The following is an 18,906-nucleotide window of genomic DNA, read 5'->3' as shown; positions in this document are numbered from 1 at the left end:
CAAATCAGACCCCACCCTGCACCGCAAATCAAACCCCACCCCTGCACCGCAAATCAGACCCCACCCTGCATCGCAAATCAGAACCCACCCTGCACCGCAAATCAGATCCCACCTCTGCACTACATATCAGGCCCACCCCTGCACTGCAAATCAGACCCCCACCGCACCGCAAATCAGACCCCACCCCTGCACCGCAAATCAGACCCCACCCTGCACCGCAAATCAGACCACACCCTGCACCGCAAATCAGACCCCACCCCTGCACCGCAAATCAGACCCCACCCCTGCAACGCAAATCAGACCCCACCCTGCACCGCAAATCAGATCCCACCCTGCACCGCAAATCAGACCCCACCCCTGCACCGCAAATCAGACCCCACCCCTGCACCGCAAATCAGACCCCACCCCTGCAACGCAAATCAGACCCCACCCTGCACCGCAAATCAGACCCCAACCCTGCACCGCAAATCAGACCCCACCCCTGCAACGCAAATCAGACCCCACCCCTGCACCGCAAATCAGACCCCATCCTGCACCGCAAATCAGACCCCACCCTGCACCGCAAATCAGACCCCACCCTGCACCGTAGATCAGACCCCACCCCTGCACCGCAAATCAGACCCCACCCTGCACCGCAAATCAGACCCCTCCTCTGCACTGCAAATCAGACCCCACCCTGCACCGCAAATCAGACCCCACCCTGCAGCGCAAATCAGACCCCACCCTGCACCGCAAATCAGACCCCTCCTCTGCACCGCAAATCAGACCCAACCTCTGCACCGCAAATCAGACCCCACCCTGCACCGCAAATCAGACCCCACCCCTGCACCGCAAATCAGACCCCACCCCTCCTCCACAAATCAGACCCCACCCTGCACCGCATTTCAGACCCCACCCTGCCCCGCAAATCAGACCCCACCCCTCCTCCACAAATCAGACCCCACCCTGCACCACAAATCAGACCCCACCCAGGCACCGCAAATCAGACCTCACCCTGCACCGCAAATCAGACCCCACCCCTGCACCGCAAATCAGACCCCACCCAGGCACCGCAAATCAGACCCCACCCTGCACCGCAAATCAGACCCCACCCTGCACCACAAATCAGACCCCACCCAGGCACCGCAAATCAGACCCCACCCTGCACCGCAAATCAGACCCCACCCTGCACCGCAAATCAGACCCCACCCCTGCACCGCAAATCAGACTCCACCCCTGCAACGCAAATCAGACCCCACCCTGCACCGCAAATCAGACCCCACCCCTGCACCGCAAATCAGACCCCACCCCTGCACCGCAAATCAGACCCCACCCCTGCAACGCAAATCAGACCCCACCCTGCACCGCAAATCAGACCCCAACCCTGCACCGCAAATCAGACCCCACCCCTGCAACGCAAATCAGACCCCACCCCTGCACCGCAAATCAGACCCCATCCTGCACCGCAAATCAGACCCCACCCCTGCACCGCAAATCAGACCCCACCCTGCACCGCATATCAGACCCCCCCTGCACCGCAAATCAGACCCAACCTCTGCACCGCAAATCAGACCCCACCCCTGCACCACAAATCAGACCCCACCCTGCACCGCAAATCAGACTCCACCCCTGCACCGCAAATCAGACCCCACGCTGCACCGCAAATCAGACCCCACCCCTGCACCGCAAATCAGTCCCCACCCTGCACCGCAAATCAGACCCCACCCCTGCACCGCAAATCAGACCCCACCCTGCACCGCAAATCAGACCCCACCCCTGCACCGCAAATCAGACCCCACCACTGCACCGCAAATCAGACCCCACCCCTGCACCGCAAATCAGGCCCCGCCGGTCCGCAAATCAGACCCCACCCCTGCACCGCAAATCAGATCCCACCCTGCACCGCAAAACAGACCCCACCCTGCACCGCAAATCAGACCCCACCCCTGCACCGCAATTCAGACCCAACCCTGCATCGCAAATCAGACCCCACCCTGCACCGCAAATCAGACCCCACCCCTGCACTGCAAATCAGGCCCACCCCTGCACCGCAAATCAGACCCCCCACCGCACCGCAAATCAGACCCCACCCCTGCACCGCAAATCAGACCCCAACCCTGCACCGCAAATCAGACCCCACCCCTGCAACGCAAGTCAGACCCCACCCTGCACCGCAAATCAGACCCCAACCCTGCACCGCAAATCAGACCCCACCCCTGCAACGCAAATCAGACCCCACCCCTGCACCGCAAATCAGACCCCATCCTGCACCGCAAATCAGACCCCACCCTGCACCGCATGTCAGACCCCACCCTGCACCGCAAATCAGACCCCACCCCTGCACTGCAAATCAGGCCCACCCCAGCACCGCAAATCAGAACCCCCACCGCACCGCAAATCAGACCCCACCCCTGCAACGCAAATCAGACCCCAACATGCACCGCAAATCAGACCCCAACCCTGCACCGCAAATCAGACCCCACCCTGCATCGCAAATCAGACCCCAACATGCACCGCAAATCAGACCCCAACATGCACCGCAAATCAGACCCCAACCCTGCACCGCAAATCAGACCCCACCCTGCATCGCAAATCAGACCCCAACATGCACCGCAAATCAGACCCCACCCTGCATCGCAAATCAGACCCCACCCCTGCAAAGCAAATCAGACCCCAACATGCACCGCAAATCAGACGCCACCCCTGCACCGCAAATCAGACCCCATCCTGCACCGCAAATCAGACCCCACCCTGCACCGCATATCAGACCCCCCCCTGCACCGCAAATCAGACCCAATCTCTGGACCGCAAATCAGACCCCACCCCTGCACTACAAATCAGGCCCACCCCTGCACCGCAAATCAGACCCCCCACCGCACCGCAAATCAGACCCCATCCCTGCACCGCAAATCAGACCCCACCCTGCACCGCAAATCAGACCCCACCCTGCACCGCAAATCAGACCCCACCCCTGCACCGCAAATCAGACCCCACCCCTGCAATGCAAATCAGACCCCACCCTGCACCGCAAATCAGACCCCACCCCTGCACCGCAAATCAGACCCCACCCCTGCAACGCAAATCAGACCCCACCCTGCACCGCAAATCAGACCCCACCCCTGCAACGCAAATCAGACCCCACCCTGCACCGCAAATCAGACCCCAACCCTGCACCGCAAATCAGACCCCACCCCTGCAACGCAAATCAGACCCCACCCCTGCACCGCAAATCAGACCCCACCCCTGCACCGCAAATCAGACCCCACCCCTGCACCGCAAATCAGACCCCACCCCTGCACCGCAAATCAGACCCCACCCCTGCAACGCAAATCAGACCCCACCCTGCACCGCAAATCAGACCCCAACCCTGCACCGCAAATCAGACCCCACCCCTGCAACGCAAATCAGACCCCACCCCTGCATCGCAAATCAGACCCCATCCTGCACCGCAAATCAGACCCCACCCCTGCACGGCAAATCAGACCCCACCCTGAACCGCAAATCAGACCCCACCCCTGCACCGCAAATCAGACCCCACCCCTGCACCGCAAATCAGACCACCCGGCACCGCAAATCAGACCCCACCCCTGCACCGCAAATCAGACCCCACCACTGCACCGCAAATCAGACCCCACCCCTGCACCGCAAATCAGACCCCACCCCTGCACCGCAAATCAGACCCCATCCTGCACCGCATATCAGACCCTCCCTGCACCGCAAATCAGACCCCATCCCTGCGCAGCAAATCAGACCCCACCCTGAACCGCAAATCAGACCCCACCCCTCCTCCACAAATCAGACCCCACCCTGCACCACAAATCAGACCCCACCCAGGCACCGCAAATCAGACCTCACCCTGCACCGCAAATCAGACCCCACCCCTGCACCGCAAATCAGACCCCACCCAGGCACCGCAAATCAGACCCCACCCTGCACCGCAAATCAGACCCCACCCTGCACCACAAATCAGACCCCACCCAGGCACCGCAAATCAGACCCCACCCTGCACCGCAAATCAGACCCCACCCTGCACCGCAAATCAGACCCCACCCCTGCACCGCAAATCAGACTCCACCCCTGCAACGCAAATCAGACCCCACCCTGCACCGCAAATCAGACCCCACCCCTGCACCGCAAATCAGACCCCACCCCTGCACCGCAAATCAGACCCCACCCCTGCAACGCAAATCAGACCCCACCCTGCACCGCAAATCAGACCCCAACCCTGCACCGCAAATCAGACCCCACCCCTGCAACGCAAATCAGACCCCACCCCTGCACCGCAAATCAGACCCCATCCTGCACCGCAAATCAGACCCCACCCCTGCACCGCAAATCAGACCCCACCCTGCACCGCATATCAGACCCCCCCTGCACCGCAAATCAGACCCAACCTCTGCACCGCAAATCAGACCCCACCCCTGCACCAAAAATCAGACCCCACCCTGCACCGCAAATCAGACTCCACCCCTGCACCGCAAATCAGACCCCACGCTGCACCGCAAATCAGACCCCACCCCTGCACCGCAAATCAGACCCCACCCTGCACCGCAAATCAGACCCCACCCCTGCACCGCAAATCAGACCCCACCCTGCACCGCAAATCAGACCCCACCCCTGCACCGCAAATCAGACCCCACCACTGCACCGCAAATCAGACCCCACCCCTGCACCGCAAATCAGGCCCCCCCGGTCCGCAAATCAGACCCCACCCCTGCACCGCAAATCAGATCCCACCCTGCACCGCAAAACAGACCCCACCCTGCACCGCAAATCAGACCCCACCCCTGCACCGCAATTCAGACCCAACCCTGCATCGCAAATCAGACCCCACCCTGCACCGCAAATCAGACCCCACCCCTGCACTGCAAATCAGGCCCACCCCTGCACCGCAAATAAGACCCCCCACCGCACCGCAAATCAGACCCCACCCCTGCACCGCAAATCAGACCCCACCCTGCACCGCAAATCAGACCCCACCCCTGCACCGCAAATCAGACCCCACCCCAGCAACGCAAATCAGACCCCACCCTGCACCGCAAATCAGACCCCACCCCTGCACCGCAAATCAGACCCCAACCCTGCACCGCAAATCAGACCCCACCCCTGCAACGCAAGTCAGACCCCACCCTGCACCACAAATCAGACCCCAACACTGCACCGCAAATCAGACCCCACCCCTGCAACGCAAATCAGACCCCACCCCTGCACCGCAAATCAGACCCCATCCTGCACCGCAAATCAGACCCCACCCTGCACCGCATATCAGACCCCACCCTGCACCGCAAATCAGACCCCACCCCTGCACTGCAAATCAGGCCCACCCCAGCACCGCAAATCAGAACCCCCACCGCACCGCAAATCAGACCCCACCCCTGCACCGCAAATCAGACCCCACCCTGCACCGCAAATCAGACCCCACCCTGCACCGCAAATCAAACCCCACCCCTGCACCGCAAATCAGACCCAACCCCTGCAACGCAAATCAGACCCGCCCTGCACCGCAAATCAGACCCCACCCCTGCACCGCAAATCAGACCCCACCCCTGCACCGCAAATCAGACCCCACCCCTGCAACGCAAACCAGACCCCAACATGCACCGCAAATCAGACCCCACCCTGCACCGCATATCAGACCCCCCCCTGCACCGCAAATCAGACCCAATCTCTGCACTGCAAATCAGACCCCAACCCTGCACCGCAAATCAGACCCCACCCCTGCACTACAAATCAGGCCCACCCCTGCACCGCAAATCAGACCCCCCACCGCACCGCAAATCAGACCCCACCCCTGCACCGCAAATCAGACCCCACCCTGCACCGCAAATCAGACCCCACCCTGCACCGCAAATCAGACCCCACCCCTGCACCGCAAATCAGACCCCACCCCTGCAATGCAAATCAGACCCCACCCTGCACCGCAAATCAGACCCCACCCCTGCACCGCAAATCAGACCCCACCCCTGCACCGCAAATCAGACCGCACCCCTGCAACGCAAATCAGACCCCACCCTGCACCGCAAATCAGACCCCAACCCTGCAGCGCAAATCAGACCCCACCCCTGCAACGCAAATCAGACCCCACCCCTGCACCGCAAATCAGACCCCATCCTGCACCGCAAATCAGACCCCACCCCTGCACGGCAAATCAGACCCCACCCTGATCCGCAAATCAGACCCCACCCCTGCACCGCAAATCAGACCCCACCCCTGCACCGCAAATCAGACCACCCGGAACCGCAAATCAGACCCCACCCCTGCACCGCAAATCAGACCCCACCCCTGCACCGCAAATCAGACCCCACCCCTGCACCGCAAATCAGACCCCACCCCTGCACCGCAAATCAGACCCCATCCTGCACCGCATATCAGACCCTCCCTGCACCGCAAATCAGACCCCATCCCTGCGCAGCAAATCAGACCCCACCCTGAACCGCTAATCAGACCCCACCCCTGCACCGCAAATCAGACCCCACCCCTGCACCGCAAATCAGACCACCGGCACCGCAAATCAGACCCCACCCCTGCACCGCAAATCAGACCCCACCCCTGCACCGCAAATCAGACCCCATCCTGCACCGCATATCAGACCCTCCCTGCACCGCAAATCAGACCCAACCTCTGCACCGCAAACCAGACCCCACCCTGCACCGCAAATCAGACCCCACCCCTGCACCGCAAATCAGACCCCACCCTGCACCGCAAATCAGACCCCACCCCTGCAGCGCAAATCAGACCCCACCCTGCACCGCAAATCAGACCCCACCCCTGCACCGCAAATCAGGTCCCACCCCTGCACCGCAAATCAGACCCCACCCCTGCACCGCAAATCAGACCCCACCCTGCACCGCAAATCAGACCCCACCCCTGCACCGCAAATCAGACCCCACCCCTGCACCGCAAATCAGACGCCACCCTGCAACGCAAATCAGACCCCACCCCTGCACGGCAAATCAGACCCCACCCTGCACCGCAAATCAGACCCCACCCCTGCACCGCAAATCAGACCCCACCCCTGCACCGCAAATCAGACCACCCGGCACCGCAAATCAGACCCCACCTCTGCACCGCAAATCAGACCCCACCCCTGCACCGCAAATCAGACCCCCCCCTGCACCGCAAATCAGACCCCACCCCTGCACCGCAAATCAGACCCCACCCCTGCACCGCAAATCAGACCCCACCCCTGCACCGCAAATCAGGCCCCCCCGGTCCGCAAATCAGACCCCACCTTTGCACCGCAAATCAGATCCCACCCTGCACCGCAAATCGGACCCCACCCTGCACCGCAAATCAGACCCCACCCCTGCACCGCAAATCAGACCCCACCCTGCATCGCAAATCAGACCCCACCCTGCACCGCAAATCAGACCCCACCCCTGCACCGCAAATCAGACCACCCACCGCACCGCAAATCAGACCCCGCCCCTGCACTGCAAATCAGACCCCACCCTGCACCGCAAATCAGACCCCACCCTGCACCGCAAATCAGACCCCACCCCTGCACCGCAAATCAGACCCCACCCCAGCAACTCAAATCAGACCCCACCCTGCACCGCAAATCAGACCCCACTCCTGCACCGCAAATCAGACCCCACCCCTGCACCGCAAATCAGACCCCACCCCTGCAACGCAAATCAGACCCCACCCTGCACCGCAAATCAGACCCCAACCCTGCACCGCAAATCAGACCCCACCCCTGCAACGCAAAACAGACCCCACCCCTGCACCGCAAATCAGACCCCATCCTGCACCGCAAATCAGACCCCACCCTGCACCGCATATCAGACCCCACCCTGCACCGCAAATCAGACCCCACCCCTGCACTGCAAATCAGGCCCACCCCAGCACCGCAAATCAGACCCCCCACCGCACCGCAAATCAGACCCCACCCCTGCACCGCAAATCAGACCCCACCCTGCAACGCAAATCAGACCCCACCCTGCACCGCAAATCAGACCCCACCCCTGCACCGCAAATCAGACCCCACCCCTGCAACGCAAATCAGACCCCACCCTGCACCGCAAATCAGACCCCACCCCTGCACCGCAAATCAGACCCCAACCCTGCACCGCAAATCAGACCCCACCCCTGCAACGCAAATGAGACCCCACCATGCACCGCAAATCAGACCCCAACCCTGCACCGCAAATCAGACCCCACCCCTGCAACGCAAATCAGACCCCACCCCTGCACCGCAAATCAGACCCCATCCTGCACCGCAAAACAGACCCCACCCCTGCACCGCAAATCAGACCCCACCCTGCACGGCAAATCAGACCCCACCCCTGCACCGCAAATCAGACCCCACCCTGCACCGCAGATTAGACCCCACCCCTGCACCGCAAATCAGACCCCACCCTGCACCGCAAATCAGACCCCACCCCTGCACCGCAAATCAGACCCCAACCTGCACCGCAAATCAGGTCCCACCCCTGCACCGCAAATCAGGTCCCACCCCTGCACCGCAAATCAGACCCCACCCTGCACCGCAAAGCAACACTCCACCCTGCACCGCAAATCAGGTCCCACCCCTGCACCGCAAATCAGACCCCACCCCTGCACGGCAAATCAGACGCCACCCTGCAACGCAAATCAGACCCCATCCCTGCGCAGCAAATCAGACCCCACCCTGAACCGCAAATCAGACCCCACCCCTGCACCGCAAATCAGACCCCACCCCTGCACCGCAAATCAGACCACCCGGCACCGCAAATCAGACCCCACCCCTGCACCGCAAATCAGACCCCACCCCTGCACCGCAAATCAGACCCCACCCCTGCACCGCAAATCAGACCCCACCCCTGCACCGCAAATCAGACCCCACCCTGCACCGCAAATCAGACACCAACCCTGCACCGCAAATCAGACCCCACCCCTGCACCGCAAATCAGACCCCACCCTGCACCGCAAATCAGACCCCACCCCTGCACCGCAAATCAGACCCCACCCCTGCACCGCAAATCAGGTCCCACCCCTGCACCGCAAATCAGACCCCACCCTGCACCGCAAAGCAACACTCCACCCTGCACCGCAAATCAGACCCCACCCCTGCACCGCAAATCAAACCCCACCCCTGCACCGCAAATCAGACGCCACCCTGCAACGCAAATCAGACCCCACCCCTGCACCGCAAATCAGACCCCACCCTGCACCGCAAACAGACCCCACCCCTGCACTGCAAATCAGACCCCACCCATGCACCGCAAATCAGGTCCCACCCCTGCACCGCAAATCCGACCCCACCCTGCACCGCAAATCAGACCCCACCCTGCACCGCAATGCAACACTCCACCCTCTGATTGCCTGATTGCCCCCCTCCCCAAAGTACCGCATTTCCCACCCACCCCTCCCCTAAGTACCCTCTAATAGGGAGACCCCACAGGGGCCCCTAAATAGGGAGACCCCCCCCATGGACCCCGTCAAAAGGAATACCCCCACCCCCCCCCAATCAAGGACACCTCTAATCAGGAGACCGCCCCCTGCGACCCCCTAATAGGGAGATCCCAGGGACCACCTTAATCGGGTGAACCCCCTTCCCAACGGCCCAATGAATATGGAGACCACCTCTCTGGGACCCCCCAACCAATGGAACCCCCCACATAGACCCCCTAATTAAAGCAGTCCCTTTGAAGGGTTCCTTTCAGTTAGGGGGTCTCTGTGGAGGTCCCTTTAGTAAGCCACATTTTCGGAAGGATTTGGAAGCATTGGAAAGGGTGCAGAGGCGATTTACCAGAATGTTGCCTGGTATGGAGGGAAGATCTTATGAGGAAAGGCTGAGAGACTTGAGGTTGTTTTCGTTAGAGAGAAGAAGGTTAAGAGGTGACTTAATTGAGGCATACAAGATGATCAGAGGATTGGATATGGTGGACAGTGAGAGCATTTTTCCTCGGATGGTGATGTCTAGCACGAGGGGACGTAGCTTTAAATTGAGGGGAGATAGATATAGGACAGATGTCAGAGGTAGGTTCTTTACTCAGAGAGTAGTTGGGGCATGGAATGCCCTGCCTGCAACAGTAGTGGACTCGCCAACACTAAGGGCATTCAAATGGTCATTGGATTGACATATGGACGATAAGGGAATAGTGTAGATGGGTAGGGGCTGGTTTAGCTCACTGGGCTAAATCGCTGGCTTTTAATGCAGATCAAGGCAGGCCAGCAGCATGGTTCAATTCCCGTACCAGGCGCATGAATGTGGTGACTAGGGGCTTTTCACAGTAACTTCATTGAAGCGTACTCGTGACAATAAGCAATTTTCGTTTTCATTTCATTTCATTTAGAGTGGTTTCACAGGTCGGCGCAACATCGAGGGCCGAAGGGCCTGTACTGCGCTGTAATTTTCTATGTTCTATGTTCAAGTCCGTATGGGGGGCGTTCCTTTAGTTAAGGAGCCCCTGTGGGGAATCCCGTTAGTTAGAGGGTCACTCTGGGGTGTTCCTTAAGTTAGGGGGGGCTCCCTGTGATAGATCCCTTTTGTTTGGGGGTCTCTTAGGGGAGGGGTTCCTTCAGTTAGGGCATCCCACGCGGATGGGTGGATCTGCCTATTAAGGGGGTCTCGGGGGTGGGGGTGGGGTGTTCGTCCTAATCATGGGGTGCCTGAGGGGTGGTCTCCAAATTAAGGGGGTTCCTGTGGGGTGGGTCTCCCTATTAAGGAGGTCTCTGGGGGTGGTTCCCTATTAAGGAGGTCTCTGGGGAAGATTTCCCTATTAAGGAGGTCTCTGGGGGAGATTTTCCTATTAAGGAGGTCTCTGGGGGGGGGGAGTTCCCTATTAAGGAGGTCTCTGGGGGGGGTTCCCTATTAAGGAGGTCTCTGGGGGGGGGTTCCCTATTAAGTGAGTCTCTTGGAGAGTTCTCCTGTTTCGGGGATCTCGGTGGGGGGGCATTGTCTGGTAGAACAGGAGTGGGCATTGTGTGGGAGGGGGGCGGAGAGTAGTCCTGGGATGGACTTTGGGGGAAACTCTCTTAAGGAGTTACCCCGTTGGCCCACCGCAAGGACCACCACGTCAGGCTCACGTTTGGTGAGACCTGTTGTAATCCCCACCCATGTGATTCCTAGCCTTGGGGACCGGAAAATCACAGCGGGCCGGAGATTAGGGTGCCGGGCCCGCTAATTGGATGCAAATGGGTCATTAAGACTCATTTACATCCTCCCGCTGGGAGGTCCTATACCCAACCCCGCCTGCAGTGGGGAGCCAGAGCATTGGGAAATACACTTCGGGTGACCCAGGATGGAGAATTCACCCCCCCATCGCTTCCAAGTCCCTCTGCAGGTCACACACCACCCTGACCTGAACCTGCATTACTGTACCTTTGTTGCAGCTGGATCAAAATCCTAGAATTCCCTAGCTAACGGTATTGTAGGCAATACCACCACAAAACAATGCAGCGGTTCAGGAAAGCAGCCTACCACCACCCTCTCAAGAGCAAAGAGGAATGGACAATAAATTCGCCTCGCTGGCAAAGCTCACAACCTCAGAATGAATGAATAACAAAAGCTACACTGATCACCATTATCTTCATGACTAGTCAAGGATAAAAGAATTTCTACCCATGGCAAATTACTAGGAAAGGGTATTGCTTGTGAAGCTCCCTTTTATTATTTATAAATTCATCCTTTTCTCAACAGAATTCTGGGGTGAGCTTGCAAAAGGATTTTACTGGAACAGTCCTCCGACAGGGACAATTCTAGATTACAATTTTGATGTGACAAAAGGCAATGTGTTTGTGAAATTCATGGAAGGAGCAACAACAAACATCTGCTACAACCTCCTGGACAGAAACATACAAGAAAATGGCCAGGGAGACAAAATAGCTTATTACTGGTAATCAAGGCGTTATATTTGCTGTTCTTTCTGTAGATATATATTGTTGCAGTTTTAAAAAAAAAATACTCTTCAAAAATAGTTGTAAATCCAGCCGATGACAAATGTTCTGAACTTAGTTTTTGCTTGGACCTCAACTAGGACATTTAGACAAATTTTGTTGATCCAGGAAATGCCTTCAGGAGATGAAAATTCTTGTTTTCCACAAATGACACTGGCTAATATTGGAGTATGGTGCTATTTCATCCAGTGGTAACCTGATGGTAGCTCACCCAAGTGGTTATTCTTCATGGTAGGGCAATAGGGCAGTGGATGTTGTCTATATGGACTTCAGTGAGGCCTTTGACAAGGTCCCTCATGGCAGACTGACACAGAAGGTGAAGTCACATGACAAGATGGATACAGAACTGGCTAGGTCATAGAAGATAGAGGGTAGCAGTGGAAAGGTGCTTTTCTGAATGGAGGGCTGTGACTAGTGGTGTTCTGCAGAGATAGGTGCTGGGACCTTTGCTGTTTGTAGCATAGAAAATTATTTGGAGGAAAATGTAACTGGTCTGATAATTAAGTTTTCGGATGACACAAAGGTTGGTTGAATTGCGGATAGCGATGAGGACTGTCAGAGGAGACAGCAGGATATAGATCGGTTGGAGACTTGGGCGGAGTTTAATCTAGACAAATGTGCGGCATTTTGGAAGGCCTAATACAGGTGGGAAATGTACAGTAAATGGCAGAACCCTGAAGTCTAGTGACAGGAAGAAGGATCTGAGTGTACAGGTCCACAAGTCACTGAAAGTGGCAACACAGGTGGAGAAGGTAGTCAAGAAGGCATACGGCATGCTTGCCTTCATCGGCCCATTGAGTATAAAAACTGGCAAATCATGTTGCAGCTGTATAGAACCTTAGTTAGGCCACATTTGGAGTATAGTGTTCAATTCTGGTCACCACACTACCAAAAGGATGTGGAGGCTTTGGAGAGGGTGCAGAAGAGGTTCATCAGGATGTTACCTGGTATGGAGGCTATTGGCTATGAGGAAAGATTGGATAATCTCGGTTTCTTCTCACTTGAACAATGGCGGTTGAGGGGCGACCTGATAGAAGTCTACAAGATTATGAGGGGCATGAACAGAGTGGATAGTCAGTCTCGCTGCCAGAGGAGGTGATGGAAGCAGATACAATAGTGACGTTTAAGTGACAAATACATGAATCGGATGGGAATAGAGGGATACGGACCCAGGAAGTGTAAAATATTTTAGATTAAAAGGGCAGCATGGACGGCGCAGGCTTGGAGAGTCGAAGGGCCTGTTCCTGTGCTGTACTTTTCTTTGTTTGTAACCATAGAATTCCTACAGTGCAGAAAAAGCCATTTGGCCCATCGAGTCTGCCCCGACCGTCTGAAAGAGCAACCTACCCAGGCCCACTCCACCGCCCTATCCCCTAACCCCACCCCAACCTGCACATCTTTGGACACTAAGGATCTTGCGCATGCGCGGAACCGCCGGCGTGATTTTGCGCATGAGCAGACCGGCCGGCGTATTTTGGCGCATGCGCGGGAGGTTCACCTCCGCACCGGCCATGGCGGAGCCCTAGAGGGGTCAGCGCGGAAGAAAGGAGTGACCCCACGGAACAAACCCGCCCGCAGATCAGTGGGCCCCGATCGCGGACCAGGCCACAGTGGGGGCCGCCCCCGGGGCGTGACCCTACCCCCTCCTCCGAGGACTGCCGCCACCAACTTACCTGCCAGGTCCCGCCGGTACGTGAGTTGAGTGATTCACGCCGGCAGGACTGTCCAAAAATGGACGGCCGCTCGGCCCATCGGGGCCCGGAGAATCTGGCGTGGCGGGAATCCAGCCCCCGCCCAAAAATGGCGCCGGAGAATACGGCAGCTGGCGTCGGGGTGGCGGGGCCGGATTCGCGCCGCCCCCCCGGGGATTCTCTGACCCGGTGGGGGGTCGGAGAATCCCGCCCAAGGTGTCGATGGCGTGGCCAACATGCGTGGCCAACATGCATTGCCTATCCCTGATTATCCTCGAACTGCATGGTTTGCTAGGCCATTTCAGAGGCATTTAAGAGTCAACCACATTGCTGTGGGTCTGGAGTCACATGTAGGCCCGACCAGATAAGGACGGCAGATTTCCTTCCCTGAAGGACATGAGTGAACCAGATGGATTTTTACACAATCGAAAATGGTCATCATTAGATTCTTAATTCCAGATTGTAAGGATTTTATAGGTGTTCCTTCGGCTGCAAACAAGACTCCAGGATGGTCTATTGCCTCCCTGGTGACAGGGTCAAAGATGTCTCGGTGAGGTCGGTTTGGTGACAGGACATTCTGGAGGGGGAGGGTGAACAGCCAGTGGTCGTAGTACACATTAGTACAAATGACATAGGTTTAAAAAGATCCTAAAAGCAAAATATAGGGAGTTAGGAAGTAAGTTGAAAAGTAGGACTTCAAATATAGTGATCTCAGGATTACTACCAGTGCCACGTGCTAGTTAGAGTGGAAATAGCAGGATACATCGGATGAATACCTGGTTTCCTGGGATGTTGGGACCAGTTATTGGAGAGGGACTGATGTCCTGGGCCGTGTATTTGCCAGTGTGGTTGGGGAGGGTTTAAACATGAATGACAGGGGGGTGGGAAATGAAGCAGGGTGACAAGGGAACTCTACCTAACCTTTTTGACACTAAGGGGCAGTTTAGTATGGCCAATCCACCTGACCTGCACATCTTTGGACTGTGGGAGGAAACCCACGCAGATACGGGGAGAATGTGCAAACTTCACACAGACAGTGATCCAAGGTCGGAATCGAAACCGGGTCCGTGGTGCTGTGAGACAGCAGTGCTAACCACTGTGCCACCGTGAAGACAATGAATGATTTGAAGGGGAAATTTGTTGGATATTTGAGTGGGGCTATGGGGATTGAAGGTGTAGTGGCACTGACTGAATTGAACTTGAGAGTCAGCATGAACGTGAGGGGCTGAATGCCCTCTCTCTAGTGGAGAGTGTTTCCTCAGATTCCCACTCATTTCCATTTTGCGAGGGCTTCTTGTCAAATGATGCCTTGGTGTCGAGGGTAGTCACTCCTGCCTCACCACTTGGGCTCAGCTCCTTTGTTCATGTTTTGATCAAGGCTATAATCTTCACCAAATACGTCACCCGGAACCATTCTGGTAAATCTCCTCACAAGGACCCTCACACCCTTTCTATTGTGTGGTGACCAGAACTGGACTCAACACTCTAGCTTTTGCAACTTCCCTGCTTTTATACTCTGCCTCTATTTAGGAAGTGCAAGATCATGGGCGGGATTCTCCGCAATCGGCGCGATGTCCGCCGACCGGCACCAAAAATGGCGCGAATCAGTCCGGCATCGCGCCGCCCCAAAGGTGCAGAATTCTCCGCATCTTGAGGGGCCGAGCCCTCACCTTGAGGGGCTAGGCCCGAGCTGGATTGATTTCCGCCCGCCAGCTGGCGGGAAATGACTTCGCCGGGCGACGCTTGCGCGGGAGCGTCAGCGGCCGCTCACGGCATCCCCACGCATGCGCAGTGGAGGGGGTCTCTTCCGCCTCTGCCACAGTGAAGACCATGGTGAAGGCGGAAGGAAAAGAGTGCCCCCACGGCACAGGCCCACCCGTGGACCGGTGGGCCCCGATCGCGGGCCAGGCCACCGTGGGGGCACCCCCCGGGGCCAGATCACCCCGCGCCCCACCCCCCCAGGACCCCGGAGCCCGCCCGCGCCGTCTGCTCCCACCGGTAAGAAAGGTGGTTCAACCACGCCGGCTGGCGTGGGTTGACAGCGGCGGGACTTCAGCCCATCGCGGACCGGAGAATCGCCGGGGGTGGGCCCGCCGACCGGCGCGATTGCCGCCGACCTGCGCGCCGCGATTCCCGCCCCCGCCGAATCTCTGGTGGCGGAGAATTCGGGACACGGTGGGTGCGGGATTCACGCCAGCCCCCGGCGATTCTCCGACCTGGTGGGGGGTCGTAGAATCGCGCCCATATATGTATTAATCTCTCAATATGTTCTGCCACTTTCAAATATCTACGCACACAAAACCCCAGGTCTTTCGGCCCCTGCACACACTTCACAACTGTGCCATGAAGTCTATATTGTCTTTCTGTATCCTTTCTGGAAAAATGTATCACCTCATCCTTCTCTGTATTAAATCCCATCTGCCTGTTCTACTAGCCTATCTATGTCCTATGAGGATGCATCATCCTCATTGTCTGCCGTACCTCAACTTTGGTATCATCGCAAATTTTGAAACTTTAGTCTGTATTCCAATATCTAACGCATTTATATACCTCAGGAAAAAGCAATGGTTCTCTCACTAATTCTTGGGAACACCATTATCTACCATCCGCCAGACTGAAAGACAACCACCTACCATAAAAAATATCTTTCTCTCTTAACTGTAAGTAAGATATGTTGTGTTGCCCTATTATGTATTTTCTTTTATTCCCTTTTCTTCTCATGTACTTAATGATCTGTTGAGCTGCTCGCAGAAAAATACTTTCCACTGTACCTCGGTACACGTGACAATAAACAAATCCAATCCAATCCAATCCAAGAGAGACGTTATCATTGACCAGAAATTGAACGGGATTTACCTCATAAACGACGTAGTCTGATCTGCCAATGCGTTGGTGGCAATGTGGCTGATAGAGAGGTAATTTAATTAAAGGACTAACTGTTTTAAGGCACCACTGAAATTTGATCCTGAATTTTCATTCTTGAGCCATATAGAGTCAGAAAAATTCCCGATATGGCCCGTCCGCCTTGGGAGAAACTGCCCACAAAGGCAGGATCTTCATTGCTGGAGACCAGAGCCAGCCCAGCCCACCTAGGAAGAGGTTTGGGGGTAGCCACTGAGGCAGGCTGTTTAAAAGGCCTGCTTAAAATAAAAACACAAAGGCAATCCAACCCTCACCCCTCACACCCTCTTCACCCTCAAAACACTCGCCGTATGCCATCCATGCCACCTCATGCCCCCATTCAGCCCCTTGGACCCCTCATGCACTCAATGCCAAGCTATGCCCTTCTACCCATATTCCTAGGTCCTTCATGCCTCCTAAGCCCCCTATGTGAAGCTATGCCCCTTCACCCACCTCTCAGAGTCCTCATTCCCCTATACTAAGCTCTGTCTTTCCACCTAGACCATGTGTCCCCTCATGTTCCCATGCCAAGCTCTGCGCTTGCGCTCCTTATGCTACCATGCCAGATCTGCCCTTCTACCCAAATTCTACGTTCCTTATGCAAGGCTCTGGCATGCCTATGCCCATTGACCCACCGTACACTTTCTAGAACCAATTAACACTAAGTGTATAGTGGCATGTGTAGACTGGAGAACAAGCTACCAAAAGTGTCAATCATCCAGGCCCTTTGACATTTCAAAAACCACAATCCACAAATCACAAACATGTATAAATAAGCACTGTAAAATTTACAGCAGACATCAGAGACCTGAGCTGCCAATTAAACAATATTTCATCTGGGGAGCTGGCATTCTTGTATTCTAATAGCTGTCTGGACTCTCAACCAAGCATGCACAATGAGGTTGGATCATTAACTTAAAGGTAAAGAGATTTACCAGAATGTTGCCTGGTATGGAGGGCATTAGCTATGAGGAGCGGTTGAATAAACTCGGTTTGTTCTCACTGGAACGAAGGAGGTTGAGGGGAGACCTGATAGAGGTCTACAAAATTATGAGGGGCATAGACAGAGTGGATAGTCAGAGGCTTTTCCCCAGTGTAGAGGGGTCAATTACTAGGGGGCATAGGTTTAAGGTGAGAGGGGCAAGGTTTAGAGTAGATATACGACGCAGGTTTTTTTACGCAGAGGGTAGTGGGTGCCTGGAACTCGCTACCGGAAGAGGTGGTGGAAGCAGGGACGATAGTGACATTTAAGGGGCATCTTGACAAATACATGAATAGGATGGGAATAGAGGGATACGAACCCAGGAAGTGTAGAGGATTGTAGTTTAGTCGGGCAGCATGGTCGGCACGGGCCTGGAGGGCCGAAGGGCCTGTTCCTGTGTTGTACATTTCTTTGTTCTTTGTTGAAAGAGGTGTGGGAGGAAATCAGTGCAGAGAATTGAAGTGAGAGTGTAATAAAATGAAACATTTAGTTGAGTTCAGGACAGAGACAGATGGATGCTATTGGGATGAATGATATTGGAGGAACAAAGTTTTTTAACGAGGCTGATTGTTGACTTTTTTCCAGGGAAGGAAATGAACCTGAGGACTGCTCCACCATCACCTATTATCAGCTCTTAAAGGAAGTCTGCAAGTTTGCCAATGTCCTACGGACTTTAGGTGAATAATTCCTTTTTCCACGCAGCAGTATCTTATCTTGTCCATGTAAGTAGAGAGCTTGTTAATCTAGTGAGTAGAATGCTGCCTTATTCCAGGGAGTAAATTGCTGCTATTTGTTTATTTTTTAATGCACTCATGGGATGTGAAAATTGTTGACATTTATTGCCCTTCCTTAATTGCCCCTGAGAACTTGGTGATGAACCACTTGCTTGAACTGCTGTAATCCCTGTGTTGTAGGTATACCCACAGTGCTGATTTTTGATGTTGACCCAGTGACGGTAAAGGGACGGAGATATAGATCCCAGTCAGGATGGCGTGTGGCTTGAAGGGGAATTTGCAGGTGGTGGTGAACCCTAGCATCTGCTTCCCTTGTCGTTCTCAGTCAAAGGAGCCTTGGTGAGCTGCTGCAGCGTATCTTGAAGATGTTACACACTGCTGCCACTGCATGTCCTGGCGGAGGGAGTGGAAGTTTAAACTAGTGGATGGGGTGCTGATTAACTGGGCTGTATTGTCCCGACTCTTGTGCGGGAAGTTGGGAGTAGGGAGTTCTGTTAATCTAGTGTGTAAGGTTTTCACAATTCAGTAAGGAAGGCTCAATGTGCCAGTGTGAAGAGAGCTTGGTAATTCCAGTGTGAAGAGAGCTCTGTTATTCCAGTGAGCAGAGAGCACTGTTCTTCCAGTGAGCAGAGAGCACTGTTATTCCAGTGTCATGTGGTTGTCACTTTAAGAAATGTTTGTCTTCTTAAGTGGCTGCAGTGATGTCAGTGTGTGGGTGGAGCTCTGCTCTGCTTTT

General features: G+C 55.7%; 1 protein-coding gene across 1 annotated transcript in view; it reads left to right on the top strand.

Annotated features, from left to right (window-relative positions):
* The window catches only part of acss2l (acyl-CoA synthetase short chain family member 2 like), a 274,646-nt gene that overhangs the window by 20,512 nt on the left and 235,228 nt on the right, over positions 1–18,906 (top strand). The window contains exons 2-3 of the mRNA XM_072468352.1: positions 11,606–11,801; positions 18,022–18,113. Coding sequence (XP_072324453.1) covers positions 11,606–11,801; positions 18,022–18,113 — 288 coding nt within the window. The remainder of the gene's footprint in view (positions 1–11,605; positions 11,802–18,021; positions 18,114–18,906) is intronic.

Source organism: Scyliorhinus torazame, chromosome 11 (assembly GCF_047496885.1).
Source record: "Scyliorhinus torazame isolate Kashiwa2021f chromosome 11, sScyTor2.1, whole genome shotgun sequence".
Taxonomy (NCBI): Eukaryota; Metazoa; Chordata; class Chondrichthyes; order Carcharhiniformes; family Scyliorhinidae; genus Scyliorhinus; species Scyliorhinus torazame.
The sequence above is the reverse complement of the archived record's forward strand: the minus strand, read 5'-3'. Positions and strand labels throughout refer to the sequence as shown.